The 21,680-nt window shown below is 38.0% G+C and overlaps 1 protein-coding gene across 3 annotated transcripts in view; it reads right to left on the minus strand.

The window, feature by feature from the left end:
- Positions 1-3,850: 3,850 nt before the first annotated feature.
- The window catches only part of LOC116246802 (uncharacterized protein At3g06530), a 39,699-nt gene continuing 21,869 nt past the window's right edge, over positions 3,851-21,680 (minus strand). For all 3 annotated transcript variants that reach the window (XM_031618667.2, XM_031618669.2, XM_031618668.2), the window contains 26 exons: positions 19,325-19,464; positions 19,084-19,191; positions 17,775-17,952; positions 17,045-17,151; positions 16,794-16,946; positions 16,519-16,675; positions 15,798-15,955; positions 15,560-15,641; positions 15,297-15,471; positions 13,191-13,266; positions 12,883-13,056; positions 12,286-12,354; positions 12,107-12,208; positions 11,743-11,832; positions 10,018-10,211; positions 9,676-9,889; positions 9,382-9,564; positions 8,716-8,811; positions 8,546-8,613; positions 8,113-8,452; positions 7,186-7,401; positions 6,434-7,081; positions 5,923-6,329; positions 5,084-5,342; positions 4,798-4,968; positions 3,851-4,470 (listed from right to left, as the gene is read on the minus strand). In XM_031618667.2, the coding sequence (XP_031474527.1) occupies positions 4,240-4,470; positions 4,798-4,968; positions 5,084-5,342; positions 5,923-6,329; positions 6,434-7,081; positions 7,186-7,401; positions 8,113-8,452; positions 8,546-8,613; positions 8,716-8,811; positions 9,382-9,564; positions 9,676-9,889; positions 10,018-10,211; positions 11,743-11,832; positions 12,107-12,208; positions 12,286-12,354; positions 12,883-13,056; positions 13,191-13,266; positions 15,297-15,471; positions 15,560-15,641; positions 15,798-15,955; positions 16,519-16,675; positions 16,794-16,946; positions 17,045-17,151; positions 17,775-17,952; positions 19,084-19,191; positions 19,325-19,464 (4,796 nt within the window). In that variant the 3' untranslated portion in view covers positions 3,851-4,239. The remainder of the gene's footprint in view (positions 4,471-4,797; positions 4,969-5,083; positions 5,343-5,922; positions 6,330-6,433; positions 7,082-7,185; positions 7,402-8,112; positions 8,453-8,545; positions 8,614-8,715; positions 8,812-9,381; positions 9,565-9,675; positions 9,890-10,017; positions 10,212-11,742; positions 11,833-12,106; positions 12,209-12,285; positions 12,355-12,882; positions 13,057-13,190; positions 13,267-15,296; positions 15,472-15,559; positions 15,642-15,797; positions 15,956-16,518; positions 16,676-16,793; positions 16,947-17,044; positions 17,152-17,774; positions 17,953-19,083; positions 19,192-19,324; positions 19,465-21,680) is intronic.

A 21,680-nucleotide genomic window follows, 5' to 3' on the forward strand; every position in this document is an offset into this window, starting at 1 on the left:
ACTGATATGGAGTGTGGAGTGAGTCAATTATTCACTTGGGCAAGAAGAAAAAGATAAAACAACATTGTTCTCATATTGATGGAAAACTTTGATTCTTGACGAGCATTACAATCATTCAACAAAAAAGATTTGAATCTTCACATCTAGAACAGTCTAAATGTGACAACTGATTCAGGAGTTGATTGCTCGGACCTTGGCATTCGTAGATATGGATCTAGGACCTATGAAAGAAGACACTCGAGGCACCTCCAAAAACAGGCAAATGAGACGAGTGGAACAAATAGGTGATGCAAAAAGGTCCTTCTAAGTGGCATCTTTGAGAGCTTAGTGTAAAGGGATCCAGGTCACGATGAGGCTACCCACTAAGACCTGTCATTCCATGGCACATTACTTGTGAAATCTCTTGAATGGTAAATGTCGCCTTTAGCAACACAAACTTTCATTTTTGTTGGTAAACAAAATCTAAGTTTTCCTTTTCCATTTTTTTTCGCTTTACTAATGTTATAGAGGAGATTGGAAAGGAGAGATTGTCTTGCCTAGAAATGCTTGGACATTTTGGAAGCTGATAAGTCAATCTTTTTTATCTCAACCTTAGTTTGGTTCTTGTGGGTGCTATGTAACTAAGGGCAGAGGGAGGGGGGAACCCGCCTAGGCCGTGGCCTCACCCCAGCTAATAAAAACAAGAAAATTTACATTAAAAAAAATTGAATTTTTTTAGTTACGTAATGTATATTTTAGATTCATGTTTAGTTTGGCTCTACTCGGATAAGTTTGTTGGATTGTTTGGCCCGCCCCTGAAGAAAAATCTTCGCTCAAACCCTGATTGTAACTACTGGTTGTATATGTGACAGTCAAGCTGATTGGTGTAATGTAAGACCACCTAGGTCAAGCTCGACTCGGGAGTTCAATCAGCTTGAGCTCGGCTCGACAAATGAAACCTCAAGCTCGACTCGGCTCGAGTTGAAGAATAACTCAGCGGAAAGAGCTCAAGCACGAGTTGGCAGTTATGTGTTGAGTTAAAGCTCGACTCAATTAAGGCTCCAGAAACTCATTTGAATAGAATTGATATTCATCGTTACGTGTGGAGTTCGAGTACAACTCTATTAGGGCTCAACAAACTCCTTTGAATGGAATTGATATTCATCGTTGTGTGTTGAGCTCGAGCCCGACTCGATTAAGGCTTGACAAACTCATTTGAATATATCGACTTTACTAAGGCTCGACAAACTCGATTAAGGCTCGAACTCGACTCAACAGTTATGTGTTGAGTTCGAACTCAACTTGATTATTTGAACGAATCGACTCATGAACTCGAGCTAATGATTCGGTTCGAACTCGTTTACGAGCTGAGCTTTAACGAGTCTCGAGCTCGACTCGTTATTTACCCCTACAGCTAAGTCCCTGAAAGAACCCAAGACCCTCAGAGTAAGAGGAAGAGGGTAGCTTTACCTCTTGGGAACTTATAAATAGGTCAAGTCAACGTCTGATTCAAGTACGTGTATCACGACTGGACATATCTCTCTCTGGCTGCGGTCAGGGTAAGAAATTACTTTCCCTGCCAAAAATTTTCCAGGAAAGTGGATCGCCAGTATGCCTCATTCTCTTAGTGGATCTGATTTGCATTCACATGTCAAGGGAACTAGCAGATGGTGTTCGAAAGCATGTGGATGCGATTCAAATTTGGTGGGGTCAAAACGTTCACATGTTAAAGAGACTTAAACAGGAAGCGATGCGAATCCAATTCACATAGGAAATGAATGAAATCCACATGACTAGGCGAACGTGCCCTAAGATCACGGCACCTGGATCTAAGTTGGGGATCCAAATTTCAGCAATCTTTCGGGACCAATGTGGGGCAAAAGTTTCTACCTTGAATTGGATCTTATCCACCTAAGAGAATAGATACAGCCATACAGGAGAACATTCTTTAATCACGGCCATGTTGGTGTCCGCACTCCACACAAGATGAAAGTGGGTCCCCTTGAACAAATAGAGCTTGAGTCTTTTCATTGATGAATCTTTTCACGAACAGTGCAGTAATAAAAGTGTATTTGGAAACTAAGTTATTGAGCTTCTTTAAGTTGATAGTGTTAATTAACCCAATTTTATCCTCCTCAGGCCCCAAATAATGATGCAAGCGAGATTATGGATGTCGATGGGCCATATTCGATTTATTGCATGTTTACTTGTTTGCATTCAAATTTGAATTCGAATTCCAACAAAGATGACCTATACCATGCCATAATCCGATTTTTAAATTGACAATCTGAATCCGACTTTTATTCTTCAATCCAAAAATCAATCGGACTTGTAAGAACGCAATCAATGAACAGTATTATGATATGTCAAGGACTGAGTTTCAAAATGACTAAATGCTGGATAAAAGATAATTATTCAAAACTGAAGTGAGTGAATATTTACTTAAAATTGAGTTTGAGAATATATCCTTTCTTAAATCTGAATCCAATCAGATATTTTAATCATTCATTAATGTTTTTTTTTTTTTGTGTCCGACCACTTTGTCCGATATTCTATCCCAGTGTGATCCATTGACATCGCTACGTGCGATGTACACATTTTTCCCTCAACCTTATTTGACAGTAAAGTTGATTGGAACCTAGGTGGTCCCTGATGCAGGTTGTGGAAGTAACTATTTCCCAGCTTGATGAGACAAAGGGGCCCTCGCGCTTGTTTGCTGCATTCAGAAGAACGGTGGGGAAATTTTCGGACAGTATTTAGTACTTTTCTGGCACTCAATCAAACAAATAATAAAAGTTAGAATAGTTTGATGCAATTCCAAGCCAAAGCAGAACTTCTCATTTCTGACCTTCAAGCAGAAAGTTGTGGAACTGGACAAGTGCACGAGAAATAGGTAGCCTTCATTAAGCCTCAAAGAAATGTACTTGAGACCAATGTCGTGAGAATCAGCCAATTTACATCTAATTGGCAGCAGAAGTGATTTTGACTGGATGGCCGGTTCAAGAATGCTGTGTTTCATTTGTAACTATTTTTAAAAATACAATTAAGAAATTTTTTATTTTAATTGAATTTTATATATTATCATATATTTTAATAAACAATATTCTTTTTATTTTTTCAGTTCACAACTAATTCAGTTGAGATTGGCAGATTTATGGGGGGGAAGGGAATAAATGCCAGTGAAGGCAAAATCATGAAGCTTTTGAGTCGTTGCGGGATTCATCAAGATGCCACCCATAAAGAAACAGAAAAGCAACACAGAACGGCGAGGAAAGGGACGGGGGAAGGCTACTTGCTCTTGGCATTTTTTTTTTCTCTTTTTAGTGGTTTAGGACCATTGGTGGAAAGGACTAAGAGAGGACATTGAGGTGAAAATATTTCGTTAAATATAGGAAGGAAATGCGAGCCAGAGATGAAAAAAGCATCGATATTCGTTTTCGTAGCATGTCATAACTGCTCATGCATCTTCATTTCTCATTCTTGAGGCTCAATCATGCCACAGATTTTGATGTCGCTACTTTTTCCATCTCGGATCTCGTCCATTAGATTTAGTGATGAATGATACTTTTTATGAATCTTATATACATGCGCACACAAAATAAATATAGTAGACATATTTATGAAAAAATATATGAGCCAAACAGTCATCCGACTCGGTCACAGCAAGTGAAGCTTGAGCTCCGACTCAGTCTATCGAGTCCAGCTCAAGGCGACCTAGTCAAGCTCGACTCAAGCACGAGCCGAAAAAGTTATCAGTCGAGAAGAGATCGATCCGGCCAAGCTCGAGACTAACTCAGCCCATGCATGACCAGAATCACGGTGATAATTACATGGAAAATGCAGCAGGAAACAAAGCCAAACAAACCGAGAATAGCCTAAATAAAAAATGGGATAATTTTCATTTCATGAGACATTGTCCTGCACATTCATCCCTGTAACCCTGACTAACTAGAACGCCTCACATACATACATTTTTTTTCAAATCCGCAAATAATAGACCTTAAATACAGTGGCTATGACAAAACGACCCGGAAAAAGAAGAAAAAGACCTACAAAATTTCAACAGGGATTCCGTATGCAGGTCCCCAGCCTATTGTTGTGCGAGTCCGTGAAGATGTTCTCATACTGCGATACTAGATATTTTCTTCTACATCCTTGTGTGGGCATCAGTTTCATTCCCCACGTGCAGGCTAGCACTGGTGGAACTCCACCACTAAAGAACGTGAATTCCAATCAACAGGATGAATTCATAGATAAAAATCATAGGTACTGCCGGAGGTTCTCGCCACTGAGCTTCTCCATTTCCCGAAGAATATCCTGAGCGAGAGACTTAACTTCAAGATCAGCATCTTCAAGAAGTTCACCAAGGAAAGGGATTGTTTCGGGCAGGAAGACCAAATACTCTTCTTTGAGATGATCAAGCAGATGCTTAACTACCCTCAGTCCAAGGATTCGTGGCCGTAACTTCTCACTACGTGTTTGCATCAACACCTGAGATAAAGAAAATTTACTTTACTACGTTTGTCGACTCAGGAAGGACAGGTGGAGAGGGCCAAATTCGAATGAAGCAAAAACCATGGCCTCAAATTTTTTGGAGTAGCACATGAATAAAGTGAGAAAAAGAGATAAAGATGAGAAAACAAAGAATCACCTAAAACAGCTACCACGCAAACAACATGAACCGGTAGTATTCTCAAGCTCAAAACATGTAAATTCTTTGATTACAAGTTCTTTTTCCTATAGACCTTCCCCAGTTGTATGAAACATAAAAGAACATGAGGTGTATGACTCCAAGATTAAGTTACAGGAAGCACTCACCTCATGATTTAGGGGTTTCCATAAGAGGTCCGTTCCAGCTGTCAAGGCCATTTGGCCCAGGCATGAAACCAGTAGATCATCAACTTCTTCAACTGTGGGCATTACCAGATTTTGGTCGCATAATGCTGGCATTTCTACTACAAGTTGAGAAACGAGAGGCTTCAAAAGGGCCTGGACAAGGTTAAATAAAAAGGTACATTCAGGTAAAAAGCTTGTAAACCTCAAGTAACAAAGATTTTATTCGAAGATTAAAAATGAAACACAGCATAAGAATGAAAATGCTTGCCTGAAAATTTGAAGAATCTAGAAATTTGAGATTTCCAGTATCATAAAGGAAGCATTTATGCAAGGAAGATATGACCAGCGCTCTTAGATGCCATTGGCCAGAAGAAAGTTGCTTCAGATCCCCCCCACTTTGATTTGAGTTTCTAAGTTTTGTCTTCTTTCGCTTTTGAGTTGCTGAAACAGAAGACTGCTCCTCAGCATCGGTTAGATGGTGTATGCAACTCTCAGTTAGGTACTTGAAATAAGGAACAAAAAGAGACCTGCAATAACCATGAAAAGGCACATAAAAAACGTGTACAGTTTCAGAGTAGAATGGCACCACCATCGGATGCGTCATGCAATCATGTAGCAATATGAACACTAAATCTGATACAAGGGACTTGAACAAGCGTATATTTCAAGATGTAGACTCATGCAAATCAAGCATGAACCAAACAGATCTACTTGCTTCACCAAAATTTGTCAGAGAATCTATAATGCTATGTTTCATAGCCTTGGATCTGAAATCTGAGGCTGATCTAAAATTCTCTTTTAGGTGAAATCAACTGCTGAAGTTTAAAAGTGAATTTCATAACTGCAGATTTCAGATCCGCATTACATTATAAAAACCATGGATCTGTAGTCAGAGGAGGTGGGTGTGTCGGACTAAGACCCATAATTTTAAGATCCCTGCAGATTTGCGGTAGCCTCTGATCTCAGATCCGAGACTTAAGGAAAACCAAGTCAATAACCAGCTCGCTGATCCTAAGTTCACCTAAAGAAGATTTGCTGACCAGCCTACTCACATCTAATGCAGCACAAAGAAATGCTAGAAATAGAACCTCAACAAGATTAACTTACCTATGTGTTTCAGCAAGCTTATTTACTAACTTATAGAAGGCGATATTCCGATCTATATTTTTTCTTCCAGTAGAACCTTCTTCTAGTTCAGAATCTGCCCATTCCAGAGTCTTACAAAAGGCAGGTTTAAATAGACCCTCAGTGAGTTTCATCGTTAGCACCACCATGGCATTAATAACACTTTCTTCAACTGTGTTGACATCTTTCAGGGATACAGGGTGCCTGCGACGAAGATCAAGTGCAACCAGGCATTGCTCAAAGATCTTTGCATGATAAGTTCCCACAGATGCTCTGTCCATCTTACTGATTAATGCAGCTATCATCTTGAAAGTTATTGATACACTAAGCTCCCCGTGGTTGACAGCCGCAGGATATATTTTCATCAACGGAGAAAGAATTAGACGAACCTGGATGACATGAAACATAATTCAATATATGAAACAAGCAAAATAGTTGTAAGACACTACATAGAAAATAGACAAAATTAGGAGGAAAAACAGCTGATGCATACGGAAATCTTTTCACAAAGTAGTTCCCGGACGGTTGAAGCTTGCTGCTTTATCTTATGATCTGATGCAGACATGAATACTAACAGCTCAATTATGTCCTGAAGATATGGATTCAAAAAGCCACCAACACTAACCACTAATGCCTCCAATGTGGTTAGAACAGATAAGAGAAGAGAACTCCCGTAAGAAGTTTCACTTTGGGCCAAATTGTTGTCCCCAGTAGCATTGTTGTGTGTGCTTGTGACATCACGAGCTCTTTCTAGTACTTGCGCCACAACTGAAGGAAGCAATGGCAATGCACCTACACCAAGCTTGCTGATCAAAGCGCTTGTGCTTCTTAGACAGCCAGCAGATATGGCCATGTTCTCAGAGTCAATCTGTTTTGAGACAGAGGTAAGGCATGACAGTAAAATGGAAGAGTCACACGGGTATTTATCCGACAGAGCTTCAACCGCTGAAATAGCTGCCAGCTTAACTGAGCAATCACTTGCAGTATCCACTAACTGAATAATTTCTCGACTCATATCGCTAAAATATCCATCCGTTTCAAGATCAGAAGCAATCAGATGTTTACTTGTTTGCTTTCTTGTCTTAGGCTTCTTGGAAGCCAGAACATCACCCTTCACGTATTCACAGAGCAACTCAAGAGCCTGCATAAACATGAAAAGGTAATCAAGAAAACAATAAAGTCCAGCCACAACATGTGAAAACAGGAAAAAAGAAGGGGAAAACAACTTGCTGAATGCTTCCCGACCTTCTTTCTTAAATTTCCTTCCACATGCCTCACTAACTTTGTGATGCCCATAAAAAATGCTGAGGGAACCATATACTTCATTAGGGTGTGCAGAAGAAGCTGAGTAGATCTGCGCAACTCCTTCCTTAAAGTTGTTGGAAACCTCAGTTTCTTCATTCTCAAGTCAGAAGTTTGTGAATGCAAAATCACATGCTCCATAACAGCGCTGAACATTCCCTGCAACAGATCCTATATTAGTATAAATTAAAAAAAAAAGAATAGAAATGTGTATCCATGTGTATGTGTGTGTGTGTGTGATAGAGACCCATCAACATCAGCATCAGCATCCCATAGCCTATTTGCTAATAAGTAAAGCATTAAAAATACAGTGATGATACAGTGCACCCGGACTACCTACCTATGTTGTCAAAGCCCATAACCAGAGATTGAATTATTGCAATAGGACCTTACAAGTAGTTTCAACACGGTACATTTGACATAAATGATGCTTTAGCTTGATGTTTGCACATAAAAAAAAATATATGCATTTTCATGTCCCCAACATTGGTACATCGAGGCCATTGATTTTACAAGAAATTAAAATATTTAAACTATAATTAGGTCATCTAAAATTTGTTTTATACTGAAAAATGTATGAAGATCATATCTATAAGATTGGGGGGAACAAAAAAGCATATTATTTTTGTAAAAAGTAAACCTTATGCAAATGGGTATAGATGCTCCCCAGACCACCCTATCATGAACACTAAAAATATTTGTGGGATCATCATCAGCCTTATGCTTATCCCACCAACATGGGACATCTCTATCTCTTCTCACTGAGTATGTCCATGCTAATCTTCACATGCACGTGAATAGCAATGCCAAAAACAACACTAGTACAAATATCTGTAGGATCAAATAAACAAGTGTTAAAAAATGATTCACCTGTAGGTTGTCACTATCATGTCCGGCCTCTACCTTGAACATTAATTCTGTATCCTCCATCTTGTGAAGGATGAATCTCATGGCAACCTGCAACTCAGATGCTTTTTGGAGGCTAAAATTATCTGTCCCAATATTGTTCAACAAGTTGAGGAAAGACGGAAGCCACACTGTGCATGAATACTGCAGACATATCTGATCAGCAAATATGTACTCCCATTGTGCCTCAACAAACACTGAACTAGACACATCCTCTGTAGACAAATTTCTGCCCATCCTCTCGACCAGAGACCGAACAAGGAGAACAAGTAGTAAACCCAGACTCTTGCTTTCACCCAAAGCTCTGCAGCAGAAGGTTCATCAGGTCAGGGAACCCAGATCACCTTAACTACTTTAAGGTTTAAGCAACATCTTAAACAGCAGTAAGCAGGATTACCTCAATAGGCAAGTTACAAGGGTGATCCGTCGACCCTCAGACACTTGTGGAAGCACTTCAATGAAAATCTGTACACAATCCATACAAGGAGAATACAGAGAAAAGGTGAACGGGAAGTTCAAAACGAATTGTCAGTAGTGACAAGGATTTTGCGGAAGACACTTCCTGACCTGGAGAAGCTTTGTTACATCATTTGAGTTGGATAGCCAAGCAGGAACCAATGTGGAGATCACATTCTCAAAGACACATTGAGAATGGGTATCATCCTGCAACAAATAGAAAACTGTTAAAAGAAACCCAATCTATATAATCTCACTCCATGCACGAAATAGAAGTTTCAAATTTATGCTGTAATAGCAAGCTTAGTACTCAAAAGCGCTAGGTGGGCCGAACACTCTGCCCCCCAAAAAGGCATAGGACGTGCCTAAACAGGCCAAAAACAGTATATGAAAAGAAAAAGAAGAGCAAGAAGAGGGAGATAGAGGAGAAAAGCAGGGAAAAGAAAACATGAAAAAAATTTTAAACATCTTTTTAGACTTGGAGGCTCAGACTGATTGAAAAGGCGGGTGCCTGGGATCTAGGCAGACACCAGGTGTGCTTAAAAAGTTAAAATTACTGTAAGTGATTGTGACATTCTAAATAAATAAGACTACAAAAAAGATGACTTCTGAAAATGAACTATCTGACAATGACAAAACCAGACAATACACTTTCATTAACCAGTTGGGACAAGAAACTAGAAAAAGATCGAGTCCAGCATAAATGGCATATATTAATTGTGCAACACAGGATGAGAATGTGGGAAGTTAAGCACAGTTTTGAATAAGGAAATATACCTGTTTTATTGTAGATTCACCAGCCATAGTACATATGTCAATCATATGAGGCAGGACTTGACTAGGAACCAGCTTGGTGAGAGATGTTATCAATGTAAACGCTTGATTGCGAGCCGTGCGTTCCTCCACCCGATGCATGAACTTAATTAAGAGATCAACATTGATGTCCTTGAGGATAGGTTTCTGACAGGGAATAAAATGAATAGACCAATAATTATCAGAAGGGATGCTGATTGATTGGTTAAAGAAATTTCTTCAACTATATCCATAATTCTGAATAAGCAGCAGCATTACCTCCAAAAGGAGATTAGAAAGCAATGAAGCAGCTATGTCGTCTAAAACAGATAGAATCGCTTGTTGAATATGATAGATCAAGTCCACTGGTGTAGAAGCATCCAATCGAGCACGTGCACCATAACATATATTACATTCACTGGTAACTCCAGAAGTCCACTCACTGTCTGAAGTCTTATAGAGAAGCTCAATAAGAACTTCAATAACAGAAGACCTAAAACAATTTAATTTTTGAAGCTTCAGTCCAAACTTTTGAGAGATGAAAAAAGGAAAATGAGAACTCGTAATTGAAGAGTGCCCAGAACATTATGTAGTACATCCAACTGTATCACATAAACTGACCTGTTTTCTAAATTCTTCTTCAACAACAAGACATCAAACAGAGAGAACAGAAAATGTAGAATCCCTTCTTCACTAGCGAACAGATTAAGATCATGTTCCTTTTGCAGCTTTAATTTTTTGGATGCACCACAAGAATGAAATTTCATGTGATCTTGAACAAGGTCAAGCTGCCTGTTTATGGTAAGACTGGTCACCTGATATACACAAGGCATCATAGCAACTCATTAATAATGGAAAATCTGTTTCTCAAACCAAAGATGTTGATGGCCCTCTTCTCTGCAATGGAACATTGACCTGCACTCTGAAGGAATTAAAGTTTACGCAGAGAAAAGAAATATCCTATCTCCCTTTTCGAGAAGGAAGAAAAACCCTACTGTGTGTCAGCTGATTACTTTTATTAACTTCATGATATTGTTTCTCAACCCTAAATACACTATTTAAGAGAGAAACGCAAGGGCTGTGGTCTATCGAATCCCACAAACCTGACAACTCAATATTCAACTCATGGACACTAAGTGAGCCAAAAGAAAAAAAAAGAATTGACCATATTAACAGTCACTTAACGGTTTTATTGCATCGGATGTGCACATCAAATTCATGCTAAATCTGCATAAACAAAAATTAGCTATATGCTACATCAAAACTCAGTTCAAACCCTGGAAAAACAGGATCTGATCAAGACAAGCACAAAATGGGATGGTCCACCTGTGATTGACCCCAAAAAGCCTAATCTGCAGCTTCATTGGCCTAAAGCTTGAATCAAACTAGAACAAAATTCAACATGTAGAAGGATGTAGGTGAGGGCAAAAGTTCTACCGAGTGCCCTACTATTGGGAGGTAAGAGAAACCACATGAGGAACACTACGTAATGGGATAAAGGTAGCAGACAATTAATATGTAAACTTCTTAAAGGAAATTATATGAGCTCATTGAACGTGGCTCCTCAAGGCCAGCCCATTTAGTACAAGCATGGGCTATTTCTCACGAGTTGAGCTGAAGACATATTCAAGTTACCCAAATTTGGTGTGGACCCCCAAATAATCCACTCTCATGCCTTAATTGGCCCATTCTGTTTTTTCTTCATTCACGTGAATATGTATGTGTACAGATTACATTCACAGATTAAACAACTCACAATTCAACGTCTAGATGTCTAGTTGGCCGATCAGTAATATCAAAAAACACTTGTTCTCCTAATTACAACTTCCAACAAAGAACACATACCAAAATCAGGGAGCCCAAAATTATGCCAGGTATAACTATAATGAAGGAAAAGTACACAGCTCACAGCAATCAAATTTAGAAAGCAACAAACATGCAGATAGGCAAAAACAGCTTTTTTTTTTCCTCCTTGGCTGCCGACAAGTATAGTAGAAACCTTCTTTCTCCTTGTGAATAAATATGCCCAACTTATCCTCAGGTATCATGCTCAGACAACAAGAACAGTATGATTCCCAGATACTTGCAACATAAATGGTTCACAAGTTCCCCCATGTCAAAAAATTGAATGTGCCACCTCAATGGAGTTTGATAAATCATAAAATACTGGAACTCAAAACGAATAGAAAATTAATGCACAGGCTAAAGAGAAGAACTGAAAAAAAGAGAGCATTCACAAAAATCACACAACCGATATTTGCCACTCTAAGTTCAAATGGGGAAAAAATGAAGGAGAAAAAGGAAAACAATGGGGAAAACTAGAACCATCAAAAGCTTGAAACATACATGTACTTTCATGAGAACATCTTTTGCAGCTTTTTGTATGTCGGCATTTTCATTCCGAGCAAGGTTAACAAGGCGTTGGAATAATTCATCCTGTTATGAAAAGGGACAATCAGTTTAGATTTCAAAGAATCATAGATGAATCAGTTCAATAAGAGTGAAGTAGCAGAAGGCAGAAGCCACTTCAAATCCTAATTTGGTTTGGCTCAAGAATGCATTAGCCTGTCAGCCTAATGTAGTATTGGCCCAAGAAAAAGCCCAGGCAAATGTACAACCCAGATGTGAAATCACAAAACAAACATCCCGGAATCAGTCAGCAAATCCTCATACTTCACCCAAAAGAAACAGTTATGGTACACAAACAGACCTGCAACTCAGTTCTCAAACCATCATAGAAGTCAGTGGTGAGACTTCGCAATACAGCTAAACATGGCTTGACAATCACCAACTCCTTGGACGTGTTGTCAACCTGGATACCAGCAAGTTTAGAAACCCAACCAGCTTTGCATAAAAGGGACAAAGAACAGAAAACTCAAAAGGACTCACCTTTAAGGCTTTGAAAATATTCTCACAAATAATATCTTCTTTGGAAGGACACAACATAGATGACCAACCCTGTTGCAATATCAGGCAAGGGGAGGTTATATATGAGAACTACTCAGCAAGTTACCAGGACGTTGAAAAAAAGCTGCATGGGAAAAGCAATCACCAACACTGTTTCACGACATGGCAAGGTTTCTCACAATTTTTTTTTCTAATTATGATTCTAGTACATCTCAGAAAAACCCTGGAGTCCTAGAGAGGAAAAGATTAGTACAAAAAGGTAGAAAAACCATGGAATATAAGCTAATATATAATTTTCCTCATCAGAAAGCCAGGAAAAAATAATTGAAATTCATAAAAGAATTAGAGAACAGAAAGCACACTTGAAAGAAGAAAAGATCTTTTCTCAAAAAACTACAAAATATCATGTCATGATGGTCATGATACTCAGGAAATATCAGAGTACTGTAAAAATAACATTAATTGGCTCTAAATGACCAATAGTAACATAACATTTTTAAAGTATCAATACTGCTGTCACTTGTTGATGACTAAAAAAAATAGGTATGAAAGAATAGAAAATAGAGGTACGGAATCTACCTCCAACAACACACACAAGATCCCAGTTTCAACTTCCAACAGCTTTTGCTCATGATTCAATGGCCCCAAAATGTACAAACTGCGTCTTCTCAGAAGGTCAGATAACAGAAGTTTTGTCTCCTCCACAAATAACAACCTATTACCCACTCCCTTGAGCATTGACAATAACACAAACTGCAAAAAGGATCTTCGCACATTCAAATTACGTACAGTATAAGTAAGCTAAATAACAACGACCCAAAAGAATTTAGTATACAGAGAGACAACATTTGCTAAACTAACAGAAATTATTGGAAGTTGATATCAACCTTTCCATGGTGGGGCAAGTTTACTGCAGTCCTCAAGATAAAGCCCATGATCTCTGCCTTCTTATCATGATCAAACCTGGGAACAGCAGAAAAATTTATTCTCCAAAATGTCCCGTTGTACAAGCATATGTTTCAAGTTTCAACAGTACAACAAAAATTCATTTGTTTTAACTGCTAGAAAGTCAACAAAAAACCCGTATGTTTGGGTATGTGTGCAGTAACCACTAATTCAAAGATTCATCAAGAAACTCTCAACCAGGCAGCAACAGCATACAAAACCTAAGTTACAACTAAGACTTCAAGATGGCAAGTTTTCATTCGTTAAGATATCAGAAGCAAGTTAGGAATGGTAAATGTCCAACCCAACTTGAGGAACAGTTCTATGAATGATCTACGATGTACTTTCGTTTTGGGGAGGTAGACTTGATTATACATAAACATGGTCAACATTTGCCTTGTATATGTCATCATTATATTTAATCTAAATATGATGAACTACAGCAAAAAAGGAGTTGACATAATTGAACAGCACACACACAACCAATTAAACACAGGGAGGAGATGTAGCTCCCATGGTAGAAATAAGATTATGAGATATGCAAGCAGAAAATATTCAAGCCAAACACTGCTTAAACTCTTCTCAGCAAGCTTGGGACTAGAAATATGAGATTAAGGGTGACTATCAGTTCTCAGTTCTCACCTATGTCAAACGGGCACTCCTACTGGAGTTATAAGTACCAGTGTTGACACGAGTCGAAACTAGTACTTCCTCAGACACTGCTCAGGTGCAGGGTTGACCATGTCTAATGAGGTCAACACACCGGAGGCTGAACCGGTCCAATTTTGGGCTCCGTCAAAGTTGACCAAGTCCAAAATCATACAATTTTTTTTTAACTATGCATCTACGCTAGTTTTTGACCTGTTTTCTCAACATCTTCTACACTTTGTCCCGCTTATTCCTCTTGCTTTGTGCTTGTATACTTCTCCTCTTCAATGTGTTTGTATAATTTTAAAGTACTCTGCACCTATACATGTACCTATGTGACATAGATTCTCAGATCTGTCTCTAAGCACTTTAAACAGTAATGTAGAGAATTAGCATTTGACTATATTAGTCCCACCCATGCCTAAATGATTATATGAACATTTAGTTATTTGCTGCTTCCTCATTATGACCAGGCATGTTCACCTGCTGCTTCCTCATTATGACCATCATTTAGTTGCAAGAAATTCAAAAGAAACTGTCCAGGAAGACCAACAACTTCCTTTGAAGAGTGACACAAGTTGCGCAGCATACCCCAGAGAGCAGTGAGGTTACAATGCCCCTGATACAGCAGACCAGGAAATAAGGCTTTTAAGACAGATTAAAGATGCATTGATTTCAAAATGCAGAAGCTTGATGGCCTCAATGAGGGTGGGCAGCTATTTTGAAAGAAGAGGTTAGTCAAAACAACCAAAAGAAAGAAAAAGTCAGCTATACCTAAACATCATGGATAATGGAATTTTGGCTGGATTTTTTTAAGGCTACCCTTGATGGCACATTTCAGACATGACGTGGTCAGGGTTTTCATGTAATGGTCAAATAATCATTTTGGGAAGCCAACCCAGTGACCATACGTTCAGGAAGTGAGTCTTATTATGGTGATACCTTAGTTGTACAAATCCCAACTAATCCGACTGGCCGCTTGGTTATCTACAGGCCAATGTTCAGACCAAATAATAGTTGGTCAGTCTAGTCAATTTAGTCAGCCTATTGTTTTACGACATGAGAGCGAGAAAATGCAAAGACATCGATGATAAACACTTCGAGAAAATGCATTTGAAAGACAAGAAGATGCAGCAGCTGGTCAATCAGGAATTGGAAGAGGGGACAGATTAGTTATCCGATTCTCCCAGGAGCAGCATTGAATTTGCTCAAAACACTAACAATATCATGCGCAACAATTTAGTCTTGCCACCAGTCAACAGCAATGTAAGGCATGCAAAATCTAGGAAACAATATCACAAGTATATCATTGTGTGCAAATGAATATCAAGAAAAAATATCTAGAAGCATTTAGTAGAAACAATGTTAGTTTGCTTCAAGCAAGAGTAGAGAACCCAGACCTTCTATCAAGATCCTGTGGCACAAGAAGGTCTGATCTAGAACTTAACAAAGACTTCATAAATAATTGGAAGAAATTCTGATCTAGACATATCATCTTTTTCTGTTGCATTATCAACTCAAGGACTTCCCAGCATGAATGCAAAAAAAATTCATCATCTAGCATAATTTTATTCCCTGCAGCAATAACTAATTGCATTAATATAATTCTGCAAAAAGAGAAAGAAAACTGCAAATAAAAAATCTCAAACTTCAGAGTAAGCACCATTTTGCTTGGATGAAGTATTTATATGACACCCGAGTTTGTAAAGCCTTTCCACACAATCGGCCGCAGCAGCTCTTACTGCCTGAACATGCAAAGACAAGGCTTTGAAATTGAATCATAAACACCAGACTGAAGTCACAAGACTTGGATAAATAAGTATCTTCACCTTTCCCTTCCAAACTAAGTATGACCAAAAAAAAAAGATGAGGAAAATGGGTGCTAATATTGAGATGTCTACCTGCTCAGCACTAGCGAGTGGCACAAGAACTGCAGGAAATGCAAGTTGGAGACTGCTAAAGTTGATATTTTGAACTGTGATCTCTGTGGTTGATGCCAAAGTAGAAAAAAGAGTGGCAAGCAAATTAAGACTTTCGACTTGCACTGGCACTGGAAATCCTGAAAGAAAGTAGTTTCCCAAGTTCATCAACTGTTTTAGGTGACAGTTTACTACAATTACACTTCTCTTTCATTAAAAAAAAAACAACAAAATTCAAAAGAACAGCCCCGACAGACACGAGGAAGCAAAAAGCTAATTATGCCCATTCAAAGACAGTAGAAAGGGACTGAAGATGAAATATGAGAATCAATATTATATGATAACTACTGGCAAATTAACCGACTAAATAAATGTTATCTCCTCCTTCAAATTAGTGTCTACGGATATGATCGCACTAAACAAGGATATTCAGTACAAAAAAAAATTAGAAAATGAGTACATACTAATATTCCACAGCTAAGGCCCGGTGAGTTAACATACATGGACAGTCTTTGCAAGTCCAACCTGTTTAACTGTTACATTTTAATTACCACTTCTATATTTAGTCTTGTTTTCTCCTTCTCGTACATTATACACAGGCTGCCCACAATTTTTTTAAATACACAGAGAAAAACACCACATACAAAGCACACTGGAGGTAATTAAGGTCAGCAGCCAAGAGGAACAAGGATAACTGACTTACTTTCATCTGAATAGAAATTAGACAAACAAAGAACAGGATCAAGACTGCAACTTGTGACAAGCAAACGTAGATGCTCCTTAAACAAGCCCTTGGACTGTGATGTAGCAAAGAAAATAAAAAGGTCCTCAAACACGTGATCATACTGTTGACTCTTAGCCTGTCAATTTAAAATGGAAATAACCAAAAAACCACTTGGTCAACAACATTCCCCAAACAAAGTCAGCAAATATTTCAATGGCACACAAAGAAATAAAGGTAAAAGAAATAGAGGTCACCTTATCATCTCCATGAACCCAGATGCGAAATGTCTCCAAAAGGACCCAACAGGTAGAAACAATAAGATTTGCATTCACAACCTCAGATTTTGACTCAATTTGACAATAAATATTGTATTCAGAAAAAATATTCTCCAGTTCTCCCAACTTCACCTGCATCAATCGATAAGCAGGTACAGGGTCATACAAAAGCATTGAGAACTGATCAAGAACAACAGGGAGACATGAACAGTTTTAAGCAGGAAGCAAACCTCATCAGCAAGCATTGCAACACCGTTGGCTTCCACAACGAGCCACTCAGACTTCAGAACAGGAAAACACGCTTCAAACAGACCAAGAAAATGTGCAGTCCTTGTAGCTAGGAAACAATAGCACCACCAAAAAAGTAAGCAAAGCGCCCTGAAATGTGTTTCATAAGGATAATAGTAAAGACTCTCGCAATGCATGCACTCACAGCATGATATCCTATTTCTGGAAGAACCCATCATTGAACCTAATCTAAGCACTCTAAATTGAACTCCAAAAACAATTAACCCCTGCAATTGAGGTTAGTTAAAATTATTTTTCCTGCAGTCAATTCAAAAGGATATACGAATCGGCATGCAATATGAAAAGCCATAAAACTGAAAATACTGCAGAAATACTGAAAAATTAGCATTCTCAAACTTTCATATCCAAAGGAAAAATGAAAATGTACTTTTAGGAACACTGAAAATAAAAATTACTTTTTCAACTTCCAATTCAGATCACAATTCTCTATTACAAACTATTTACATTTGGAATGTTGAAACATCACGTTTGCCACCTATTTACCTATTCCCTGAACCAATGTTTTCTCTTGTTTCTGCCACCGAAAATTGAGCTTATGCAGCACAAAGATGATAATGATGACTAGCTTCATGCACAAATCCCTTATATTTACAAACAGTATAATGAGGACAAAGTATCTTAATTTACTTTCAAATATCATAGCCTGAATACCTTTTTTCTGCATCATAAAGGATCTCAGCATGATCATGAGAACAAATGGCATTGACAGCTCACATACCATACAGCACTCCATCAACCAAGGAATGTATCTCGCTGGATGTCTTGTGAAATTCTGAGACAAGACTGCAATAGTCTCCATGTTCACAGAAGATGCAAAAATTTCAAGCTTCTGAAAAGGAAAAACCACAATCTTAACAAATCATAAAGGCCCTTGAGAAGAAATGGCCAAGGTTAAACCAGTTGAACTGAAGAAGCTAAATGTAATTTGAGAGACAATAATATTTTCATGGCACCTATCTATTGAATCTGCCAAGCATTACAGTTTGTTTAAATCCTTTTGCAACTAAAATCCTTTTACAGCCTAGGAGCATCTCTTGTTTATTGAATGACCGCAAAGTTGCAAACTCATCAAGAGCAACAAGAAAGAACATGATCTTAATTATAATTTTTTTTTCCATGCTGCTGCATGTACACATGATGCACCCTTCCATGCTTAAGATGACATTTACTTTTACTATGTATTTACTTGTCACACCAAGTTCTAACATATAATAGAAGTCACATGGGTACTTTAATAAGGTCTCTGTACCTATGTCACCATAATGACACAGCAAGAAGGTACTGGGACACACTTGGGTATTTTTAGATCGAAACTGATCCAAACTACTTACTTCTACTTTATTTAACTTGTTTCTTACTCAGTTTTCATTCTGTTTTTGTGGGCTATTGGTCATTAACATATATTATTTTTGTTTATGTTACTTTTTTTAAATGTTGCTTCTGTTTTGAACTTTTTGTGGTGTTTTGCATATATACTTTATATGTCCTACCATACCCCCTTACCAAATTTTCTAAGTTGCTGTGCCCATACTCACATCTCCACATCCTTTTCTAAACCTGTACTCATACCCATGTGACTTAGCATAAAAAGTATATCTGATCAGATCCCAAAGTCAAGTCTTCCTGCTACAAATTTAAGACCCACGAATCTACATCAATTCTGGCTTCTCTTTGAGGCTCATATCCTAGAATTGTTGGATGCCTTAAGTAAAAAAACTAACCTACAAATCCATTTCCCATTAAAACAGTTAACAAGTCTCAAAAGTCAAAAGAAACAATTTATGTCACATAACCAACCAGTAGCACACATCACATGCACACATTTCAAGTTCTAAACAGCCAATAGTAGGACATGAAGATGCTAATGACACACAAATTTAATATATGTTTCTGAAAAGCGCTCAAATTCTAAAAGTTCAAAAGAGCTGTTGTGGTAGTGTACAAGATTTACCAAAAATACCTTTGTTTCCTTCATGGTCTCCAAGTCCTTATTGTCTGCAAGAGACTTAAAGAACGGCCAGTCCACTGCCTTAGCCAACTCCAATGCCCTCAAATTCAACTTCCATGTCTAAAAAGACCGGATAAAAAATTTCGGAAAAGAGGAATAATAATATACAGCCACCACCAATACCAACAAGCAAAACAATGATCAAACATACAACTAGAATTAAGAAAACTAAAAGAAAGGCAAACTGAAGAACCTTGGGAAGAACCAGAAGCAAAGGAAAAAAAATTGTTGCGATCTCTTTATGGCTGGCTTTACATTTTTCCAGCTCGTTTACTCCATGGGTAAGGCAGGACACAGCAATATCACATGCAATAGCATTGAATCTCGTTACACCTAAGACAGAATAACAATCATCTTAGCCATCTCAAAAAATGAAAGTGCCAATCTATTACTCAAATGATTATAAGACAACATAAGCTATGTCTAAGAAAGATGAAAACCGGCAAAAACTAAGAAGTGAATCCTGTAATCACTACAAAGCAAAACACAACTACGACATCCACTTCTTGTAATGACCATGATTCAGTTACTACACAAATTGATGTGCAACCAGAGTTTAATTATTACCAACGCAGTATCTAGCATCAAGACATCACTGATAGAACCACAAAAAAGTCATATGATCCTTCACAAAGCAAAAATCTAAAATACTGTTTGGAATAAAAAAATTAAGAAAAACCAAAAGCACATTTTGATGAGGAGGAGAAACTACTTGCTTATCACATCTTAATGGAAGCATGTTCACCAGAAGAAATACAATGTACGAAATATAAATACAAGGAAGCAATGCCAACTGTTAAAAGGACAATTGCTAAAGCTTGCCTGAAAGTAAACCCACCCATAAAGGTTTTTTTCACCAGATACAAGAGGCAGCATTTGAACACTTGACTCTGTATAGCTTTCATAGTTTCATTAACCCAACACATACACATATGTACTATACATAGAAACAAAAGTGTCAAACAGCAGTTGTAAATTTCCTGTGCTAAATAATGACAAATCAGCACTAGGAGACAAGTGGTTTATAGTTTATAGTTATACTACTACACCCCAAATGAACACCACACAATTACCAAAAATTCTGATCAACATTGGAAGAAACAGACAGGATTCCATCCCTTTTTAGAATGTGATCAAGATCAATGTTGGAAGAAACAGACAGGCTTCCATCCCTTTTTAAAATGTGATCAGGACTCGTTGAACCTACACTTGAGGAAATATGTGATGATGTTTCACTATCTTTGTTGGTTACAAATTATCTTACTGAGAATGCATGGAAAGGCTTAGAAAAATGAAGATACAGCAATGTAAAAATTGACATTGACTAGAAATCTACTGCTTCATATTTTGAATAAAATATTTGAAATGAATCAGTAAAAGAATATATATATATATCAAATATTCAAAGCACCTTAAATATCATTGTGGTTCCTAACATTTCCATGAACAGATTTCTTTCATTTCAGGCTAATTTTAGCAAATTTTATTTTTGGGACCAGGTAACCAGAACAACAAGGTTCAATGAGATTGACCATAACTATATAAGAAATGATCACTTGCATATTATATGCTCTGAATCACAAGCTTCAGAGGATCAAGGAAAAATAAATCAAACATATGCTTCAAAAGGAAGCACCTGATGACACATCCAAACTTTACAGAAGAAAATGCATATTACATGCATTAACAGAAACAATAAAGAAGATACATCTGCCTTTAACTAATTATGTGAATTAACACTAACGACCACACTAACGACATCCAACCAGATACTATATTAAGATAAAATGATAATTGACTAATTTAGAAAATGACTGCAAAACCCTAACTTGACAGCAACTCATGAAATGCAATATCTTGCCAAAGGAAGATAAAATAGAATAAAAAGAAAGGCAGAGAGGTTAAAAAAAAAACAAATGAAAAATGAGAGGGAAAGGTGAGAAGAGAGAAAATATGGAGATAACGGAAAAAGGATGGAGGAGGGGGTCTTCAACTCAGCCTTTCTTGCATGGAAAAAAAAAACAAGACTTTTGTACCACAAAGCCTAACCATGCTAGTTAGGCATGCCTAGGCACATTACGTGAGGGCCCAGCCATAGCAATTATTTTGGCCACCCATAACCACAAAGCTTAGTGATGCAAGACACACAATAGGTTCGGGTCAAGACCACATCCGCACTTTCCAATATAACTTCATAGAGGTTGTCACTGTGGCCGACCAAGAGCAACAATAATCAAAAGGCATGCCAGGATCTTATCAGGGATGTTGCCTCCATCTTGTGGATTACAGCAGCAGCAGAACCCATATCACTTGCACCAATGAATGCAGACCACGTTTGCTACAAAAATAAGGCACGCTGCATGGATCTCACAACTACCTCCGCACAAGTACAAAATTGCACGCAGGTCAATCGATCGTATGTCAACCATGCGACTTTCCATTTCTGTTGGCAGAAGACTGACGCAACGGCCATGCTAAAGGTGCAGCCGTGCAGCCTTCCAAATCCACCGCTCCTCATCTTGTGCTACCTAACTTATGTGGGTGTTACA

Source organism: Nymphaea colorata, chromosome 2 (genome assembly GCF_008831285.2).
Source record: "Nymphaea colorata isolate Beijing-Zhang1983 chromosome 2, ASM883128v2, whole genome shotgun sequence".
In the NCBI taxonomy this organism is placed as follows: domain Eukaryota; kingdom Viridiplantae; phylum Streptophyta; class Magnoliopsida; order Nymphaeales; family Nymphaeaceae; genus Nymphaea; species Nymphaea colorata.